This window comes from Myotis lucifugus, unplaced genomic scaffold (genome assembly GCF_000147115.1).
Source record: "Myotis lucifugus unplaced genomic scaffold, Myoluc2.0 scaffold_274, whole genome shotgun sequence".
NCBI lineage: Eukaryota > Metazoa > Chordata > Mammalia > Chiroptera > Vespertilionidae > Myotis > Myotis lucifugus.
Window position 1 is genome coordinate 746,085 of NW_005871322.1, and position 8,037 is coordinate 754,121.

General features: G+C 55.3%; 2 protein-coding genes across 2 annotated transcripts in view; one reads left to right on the forward strand and one right to left on the reverse strand.

The window, feature by feature from the left end:
* PLEKHG4 (pleckstrin homology and RhoGEF domain containing G4) overlaps nt 1–4,418 on the forward strand; it is a 9,217-nt gene extending 4,799 nt beyond the window's left edge. The window contains 10 exon segments of the mRNA XM_014464927.2: nt 3–372; nt 447–693; nt 1,302–1,391; nt 1,471–1,692; nt 1,785–1,955; nt 2,032–2,209; nt 2,860–2,976; nt 3,113–3,349; nt 3,437–3,552; nt 3,694–4,418. Coding sequence (XP_014320413.1) covers nt 3–372; nt 447–693; nt 1,302–1,391; nt 1,471–1,692; nt 1,785–1,955; nt 2,032–2,209; nt 2,860–2,976; nt 3,113–3,349; nt 3,437–3,552; nt 3,694–3,699 — 1,754 coding nt within the window. The 3' untranslated portion in view covers nt 3,700–4,418.
* Nucleotides 4,419–4,488: 70 nt separating this feature from the next.
* The window catches only part of KCTD19 (potassium channel tetramerization domain containing 19), a 22,201-nt gene continuing 18,652 nt past the window's right edge, over nt 4,489–8,037 (reverse strand). Inside the window, exons 13-17 of the mRNA XM_023763100.1 lie at nt 7,814–8,023; nt 6,160–6,351; nt 5,874–6,028; nt 5,489–5,590; nt 4,489–4,602 (exon numbers count right to left, since the gene is read on the reverse strand). Of these exons, the coding sequence (XP_023618868.1) occupies nt 4,489–4,602; nt 5,489–5,590; nt 5,874–6,028; nt 6,160–6,351; nt 7,814–8,023 (773 nt within the window). The remainder of the gene's footprint in view (nt 4,603–5,488; nt 5,591–5,873; nt 6,029–6,159; nt 6,352–7,813; nt 8,024–8,037) is intronic.

An 8,037-nucleotide genomic window follows, 5' to 3' on the forward strand; every position in this document is an offset into this window, starting at 1 on the left:
TCCGAAGATGTGGGCTCTGGCCACGGGCCTGGGCTCTGAAGGCATCCGTCAGCAGTGCCGCTGGGCCTGGGCACAGTGCCAGGACACCTGGCTGGCCCTGGACCAGAAGCTAGAGGCTGCACTGAAGCCACTACCAACGGGCAGCACCGCTAGCCCGTGTGTCAGCCAGGTCCCAGTTGTGCCTGCCACTCCTCCGCTGAGGAAGGCATACAGCCTTGATCGGAATCTGGGGCAGAGTCTCAGAGAGTCTGTCTACCACTGCCACCAAGCGGCCAGTGTGGCTGCCTGTCACAGACCAGAGGCTGGTGCCCCGCCAGGGTTATCCCCCACCATGCTTCTGCCAGGCAGCTCTGATCCCAGGAGTCCCAGCAGGTACAGGCATTGGGCAGGGCAGGGAGGGCAGTGGCAGGGCAGATGGCAGGGTCTTGACTTCTCCTACCTGGTAGGCTCCAGTTGGTGTTGGCAGAGATGGTGGCTACGGAGCGGGAGTATGTCCGTGCCCTTGACTATACCATAGAGAACTACTTCCCTGAGCTGGATCGCCCCGATGTGCCCCAGGGCCTCCGTGGCCAGCGTGCCCACCTCTTCGGCAATCTGGAAAAGCTGCGTGACTTCCACTGCCACTTCTTCCTGCGTGAGCTGGAGGCCTGCACGCAGCACCCACCCCGGGTGGCCTATGCCTTCCTGCGCCACGTAAGCCCCCTAAGGCACACTGCCCCCTACTTATCCTGCCACACTCAATAAAAGCTGTTGGGCCCATGCTTGGTGCCAGGCCTTGTGCTGGCTATATCTGTGAACGAGACTAATAAGGCGCTGCCCCTCAGGATGCTCATAGTTAGGTAGAGGAGACATAAAAGTGAAAAAGGTAATTCCAGGTTATAGTTGGGGCTTGGAGGAAAATAATCAGGAGAGAAGATTGAGTTACCAGTGGGGCAGGGTTTAGAGCAGTGAGGCCTGTGAGGAGCTGATGTTTGAGCTCAGGCCAGAGGGCGGGGCTGGAGTCAGGGTGTCCCATCAGAGGAAAGAGCAAGTGCAAAGCCTGTGGCAGGAAAGAGGCCCAGTGGTCCAGGAAGAGACGGGTCAAGGTGGCTGAGTGTAGTGAGCAGAGGAGTCCAAGGTGAGGTAAGACCAGAGTGTCTCAGAGCTGTGGGAGGAGCCGAGCTGGGTACAGGACTCCTTCGCTGTGGGCAGTCCCCCTCTGCATAGGGCCTGCTCTTGCCAGATCACCCCTTGTTCAAAGCAAGGGCAGCTTTTGGGAGCTGGCCCCCTTGCACCTGGGGCTGAGTTACGTGTCCTCACAGAGGGTGCAGTTTGGGATGTATGCGCTGTACAGCAAAAATAAACCTCGCTCCGATGCCCTGATGGCTAGCTATGGCCACTCCTTCTTCAAGGTAGGCGAGCCTGAGTGCAGGGGGCGGGGGATGGCGGGAGTACCCTGAGGCTGCCTGATGCTCTCCACCCACCTGGCAGGACAAGCAGCAAGCCCTGGGGGACCACCTGGACTTGGCCTCCTACCTGCTGAAGCCCATCCAGCGCATGAGCAAGTACGCACTGCTGCTCCAGGAGCTGGCGCGGGCCTGCGGGGGGCCCAGGCAGGAGCTGAGTGCTCTGCAGGCTGCCCAGAGCCTGGTGCGCTTCCAGCTGCGACATGGCAACGACCTGCTTGCCATGGATGCCATCCAGGGCTGTGACGTGAGTCATGCCAGGCCGTGGTGGGCAGGTGCAGTGGGTGTCAAGGGACGGGGCCAAAGAAGCTGGGCACCCACTGGGCCCCAACTTGGCAGGTCAACCTCAAGGAACAGGGGCAGCTGGTGCGACAAGATGAGTTCACAGTGCGTGCTGGGCGCCACAAGTCCCTGCGCCGAGTTTTCCTCTTTGAGGAGCTGCTGCTCTTCAGCAAGCCGCGCCGAGGACCCACCGGCATCGACATGTTTGCCTACAAGCGCTCCTTCAAGGTAGGCCCACCGCCCCACCGCCCCACCCTGGGCCCCTGCTTCCCCATGCCTCACCACATCCCTCTCCGCCACACAGATGGCAGACCTTGGTCTCACCGAGTGCTGTGGGGATAGCAACCTGCGCTTTGAGATCTGGTTCCGCCGTCGCAAGGCCAGGGACACTTTTGTGCTGCAAGCTGCCAGCTTGGCCACCAAGCAGGCTTGGACGGCTGACATCTCCCGCCTGCTCTGGAAGCAGGCTGTCCACAACAAGGGTAGGTCCCTGCCCCTACTTCACCCCCCGCCCCCGCCCCCCAAGCTTCTGTTGTCCCACAGGGGCCAGAGAGGGCCTAGGGACCTGGAAGTGCTTGGGAAGTGGGGAGGCGGCCCAGCAGCAGCCAGCATAGGGGAAAGAACCCCAAAGTCAGCAGTCCTGCTGTCACTGTCTCTGACTGTGGACACAAGCTTTTTTTTTTTTTTTTTTTTTTTTTTTTAATATTTTTAAGTTGATTTCAGAGAAGGAAAGAGATAGAAACATCAATGATGAGAGTCATTGATCGGCTGCCTCCTGCATGCCCCACACGGGGATCGAGCCCACAATCTGGGCATGTGCCCTGACTGGGAATTGAACCATGACCTCCTGGTTCATAGATCAACACTCAACCACTGAGCCATGCTGGCCAGGCCATGGACACAGTCTTAATCTCTCTGAGTATCAGAGGCCTCGTCTCTAAAAGGGGAATTATACCTGCCCACAGGATTGTTGGGAGGAGCGAGTCTGGCACCTCCAAGGCTCAGTGCATGGGATGGTTTATCTGCTGGGAATGGGTGTCAAGGAAACACTTATTTAAGGGGGAGGAATAGTAGAGGCCGAGGGGCAGGCTAATGTCACAAAGGGCTCCAGCTATGCCCTCTCTCCACCCAGAGATGCGCATGGCTGAGATGGTGTCCATGGGTGTGGGGAACAAAGCCTTCCGGGACATCGCCCCCAACGAGGAAGCTATCAGCGACCGCACCATCAACTACGTTTTAAAGTGCCGAGGTAGCCTTGTGGGTGGGGTAAGGACAGCTGCGCGGGAGGCAACGAGGACCTCTGTCAGCCCCAGTCTTCGCTCCCCTCAGGACCTTGGTCCAGGTGGGCTCTCACCTGTCCTAACCTGACGCTCTCTCTTATGCAGAAGTTCGTTCTCGGGCCTCCATTGCTGTGGCCCCGCTTGACTGTGAGAGCCCCTACCTGGGGGCCTCGAGCTCCCTTCCTGCAGACCCTGCCTCTGGCTCAGTACTAGGGTCCCTCAACCTGCACCTGTACAGAGACCCGACTCTTCAGGGCCTCCGCTGGCCCCTGTATTCCACCAGCTTCCCAGAGGAAACAGCGCTGGAGGCTGAAGAGGAGCTGGGCAGCCAGCCATCCTTGAGTAGGTCTGGGCTTAGCCAGAGGCAGGAGGGCATGACTTGGGCTCTGGGCCACCCCTGCTGACAGCTCACCCACTCTCCTGCCCTAGCTCCTGAGGACTCAGAGGTCTCATCCCAGTGCCCATCAGCTAGTGGCTCCAGTGGCTCTGACAGCAGCTGTGTGTCAGGGCAGGCTCTGGGCAGGGGCCTCGAGGACCTGTCCTATGTAAGTGCCATTTTCCCTCATACGCACCAGCCCCTCCCCAACCCATTCTGGGCCTATGGCTGCCTTTCCTTTAGGTGGGAGTGGGGGTGGGTGGACCCTGAGCTGGGGAAATAGGCACTCATGCCTAGGTTGGCACCACAGGTCTGAGCCCAGGTTCGAATGTGAGCAGTGGATCCAGCAGCCTATAACTCCAAACATCATCACCTCTGTCATGGATCTACTGTGACCAGGGCATAGCTGGCACCTGGGCCACTTCCAGCCCACACGCACTGCCCTGTTGACTACCCTTTCTGACATCTGTACCCACTGGACTCCAGGGGACTCTGCTGCAGAGCCTGAATGAGCACCCTGGTCCTGGGCTCCACGTCCCCTTCTCTCTCTCCAGTTCCCACCCAGTTGTGGGTTAGGATTAGGCTAGAGCAGAGGGTGGGTGTTTCCATGCTCTAGGCTGGTGGCCACCAAGCAGCCACAGCAGCTGTGTGTCAGGGCAGGTTCTGGGCAGGGGCCTCGAGGACTTGTCCTATGTGAGTGCCATTTTGCCTCATACACACCAGCCCTCGGGAGGAGCACGGGCAAGTCCCAGCAGCTGCTTCCCAATCTTGGTCTCAAAGCCAAGCTCCTCAAACTAAGGGACAATCCTATTGGGCTCTTACTGTTGCCTGCTCTGGCTCCCCAGGCCCAGCCCCTTCTTACCTGGGTCAGTTTGGTTCTATTGACTCAGTGCCTTTTGAATAGCTTTCAATTAGATTTGTTGTCTAAACTTATTTCACTGGTTGTTAGGTTTTTGGCATCTCAGAGAGAGATCCTAGGACTTTGACTTGTTATTTACTCTTTTATTTGTAATAAAAAATAGACTGATACATGAATTCTGGGACATCCTTGGTTCAAATGAGTCTTGGAAGCCTGGGACATGTGGGGGTAGTGTCTCTGGGTACCCTAGCCCTCTTGTAAGTACTTGCCCAAGATAGAGTAAGAGACAGACCTAGACAGGCCCCTCTGGACGAGCAGGTTCACGCAGCAGCCATATTTCCTGGCGAAAGGCAGTGTGAGCTGGAAAGAAAGATCATACTTATCCCTGATTTCCTGTCCAGTTGTCTGCTCTAGCTCTGTGTGGGCAGGTCTTCCTGGCTGGGCAGGGGTAGGAGCAGGGATAGGGTACAGTAGTTGGGAAACTTTAATGCTCTTGGACTCAGTTCTGCCTAAGGACATCTTACATGGCTGTGGCTAAGAGTGGCTACCAGGGAACTGGCTAGAGGGTCAAAAAATGCCGCTATTTTCCCACTTTCTAGCTGTAGATGCTGATTTCACCTTTCTAATGACACCAGAGGCCTAATGATTTGGCACTAGTGTGTTTGTGGTAAAGGTGTTAGAATAATGTACTTGATTACAGAAGTACCAGATTAAAGAGAAATTAGCTAAATCTTTTTCACCTACAATGTTAAATATAAATATAGCCTAAAATCATTTTAAGGAAGAAACAACAAACCCTGGGTCATTTCTTCGCCCTTACTGAACATTTTCTTTTTCCATATAAAAATGCTTTAAAGCTGCTTAGCTATAAAAGGAATGTACAAAAGTGGTGACATTATGGTTAAGTAGGTGAAGTTGGTATCACATGTTGAAAAGGTCTGACTCCCAATAGTTTCTCTGATTTCAGTATCCCAAAATCTTGGGCTTGTATGATGGGCTTCCCTGAGAGTGGCCATTGTTAGTGATGAAGGCAAACTTAGTATCATTGGAGGAAAACTACAAAACCAAGTAGCCTGAATACTGCTTTTTGACCACTCTGGACTGGTTAATTTCAGCTCTCCTTCCTCCCCACCCCCCACTGGACCCAGGGATCTGAGGTCTAGCTGTCCACCTTGCCTTCTGGGAAGCAAGACACAGTGCCCATCTGAGGCATCCTGCATCCCAGTGGGGTGCAGGTGGCTCTCACCTCCACCCAGCTGTGCAGGCGTTCCTGGGTATGCCGGTCATTCTTGAAGCCGGTGATGGCCAGCAAATCCACCACAAACTGCTTGGGGCTGATGTGCAGGGTCTGCCAGGAGAGCCCACAGTCAGGCCGGGCCGGGGTAGCTATCTGACATATTTGCTCTCAGCCCCTCAGAGTGGGATGCACAGCAGGGACTCCCTTGGGCCTGCAGTAGCTGCAGGGACCAGGGGGCACTGTCACCCCACACTGCCTTGGCCAAGGCTTGGTCCAAATGACCTTGCCCTGTCTTCCTGTCCCCGTTTCTCTTGCCACCCTTCTGTCCCTGACCTACTCCCCACTTATTGTGGGGTAAGAGGACAGGAGGAGAAGGAACCTGTCGTGTACATACCCACAGTCGGTTGGCCAGGGAGACCACCTTGGCTGTGATGGCTTTGGGGTCCTTTTGTCTGATGGAATCCAGGATGATGTCAGTCAGGAAGCGGTGACATTTCTGTGCATAAAACATCTCTTCCCAGGACAGAGAGAAACTCAGGAAGGTCACCTCTATAGAGGAGAGAGTGGATGTGGCCACTTCTGCCCACATCTAGGGCCTTAGAGGCAGCCTGTGGTAAGGGCTGCTGAGGGATACTCCCCCTGGAGAGCCCTCGGTGGGGCTCAGCCTCAGGCATCCTCACCTCGGGGCAGGGGGCTGGCTGAGGGCAGTGTGTGCCTCAGGATGTCCATCTGTGTGGTGTAGACGATGCTGTCCTCAAAGAACATGCAGGAGCCATCACTGCCCACCACAGGGGGGTGGCTCACCTTGAGGATGACCCCTGCGCTGTCTAGGTCACTGGCCTCAGGCAGAGGCTGCTCAGGGTCAGGGCTTTCTGTAAAAATGTGGGGGGAGGGTTCTTAAGCCACCTCAGAGCTCAAGCAGGGAGAGACCTCTGGAGTACAGTCAGTCACCCCTGCCTTCCGCAGCTGCTGCCTCCAGCTTCTCGGAAGTGGCACCCTGGGATGGCAGGGGGCTGTCCTGGCTCTCCTCTCTCCATTGCCCTGGAATCATGCAAGCCAAATCCTAAATTGCAGGACTCTAAGGAACTCTCCAAATTTCACTGCTGAACTAAGACTGGTATCAGATAAGGCCGATAATAACCCAGCTGGGGACTGGGAACCTTGGTAAAGTTGTAAAACGAGAGGAGCTTTTGGGGCGAGTCTTTGATGTCTGTCCACTCTGAAAAGTATGCTTGGCAGGGCAGAGGAAGCAGTCCATCATGGCCATTCTTGGCACATGTGCTCTGCCCCTCTCCCCCAGACACAGCACACCTCGCTCTCCAGCGCGTTGCCCTGTCCTCCCACCTCAGTAACCATCCACTTCCTTGCAGTCACCCACACCAGAAACCTGACCCCTCTGACCCAATCCTTATCCTTTTCTGCCCCCGTCCTGTCCAGCCTGTTTCATCTAGAATGACCTCCCCACTCTAACACTTCCCTTCCTGCTGCTGCCTTTCCTCTGCCTCTGGAGCCAGCTTTCTGAATGTACACCTGACTGCTCCCCTGTTTGTTCGTTTTTAAATATATTTTTATTGATTTCAGAGAAGGGAAAGGGCGAGAGAGATAGAAACAATGATGAGAGAATCATTGATCGGCTACCTCCTGCTCTCTCCCTACTGGGGATTGGAGCCTGCAACCCGGGCATGTGCCCTGAGCAGGAATCGAACCATGACCTCCTGGTTCGTAGGTTGACACTCAACCACTGAGCCACACTTGCCGGCTATTTTTAATTTATTTTACTCCCTTGTTTAAAATGCGGCAATGGCTGCCCACTCCCCTTAGGATTAGAGCAGAGTGCCAGGTCCTGAACTTGGGCCACAAGACCTGTTCCGATTACTTTGTCTTCAGTCTTATCTCCCGCTAGGTGAAGCCTGGCCTCCAGCTAGAGCAGGGGTCCTCAAACTTTTTAAACAGGGGGCCAGTTCACTGTCCCTCAGACCGTTGGAGGGCCGGACTATAGTTTAAAAAAAAACTATGAACAAATTCCTATGCACACTGCACATATCTTATTTTGAAGTAAAAAAAACAAAACGGGAACAAATACAATATTTGTATTTGCATGTGGCCCGCGGGCCGTAGTTTGAGGACCCCTGAGCTAGACTGATGACCTGCTTCCACAAGCACCAAGGCTTCTCTTCCTTCCTCTGTGACTCTCCAGCCCCCAACCTCCTCTGTGCTCCCTTACTTCATGGGCGCCCCCTTCCCATACGCTTTATGTGGTTTCTCAGCCCCTCAAGCCATGCCATTGTGTTGGTCACATATCTGTATCTGCTGCTTGGCACAGAGTGGACTCACCTCTCTCCTTTGACTTTGGCTTGGCCCAGTCCTTCAGGGTGACAGCTCTTTTTGTGGGGAAGTATGGTTTAAACGTTGGCTCTGGCCCTTTGTCTTTGGCTCCAGCTCCAGCCCCTGCCTGCAGACCTGGGTCCTTCTCTGGGGCTGTGGCATGACCTTTCCAGGAAGTTGAGGTACTGGGCTGGGAAGCAGCCTCATTCCCCGAAGGGGAGCTGCAGGGGCGG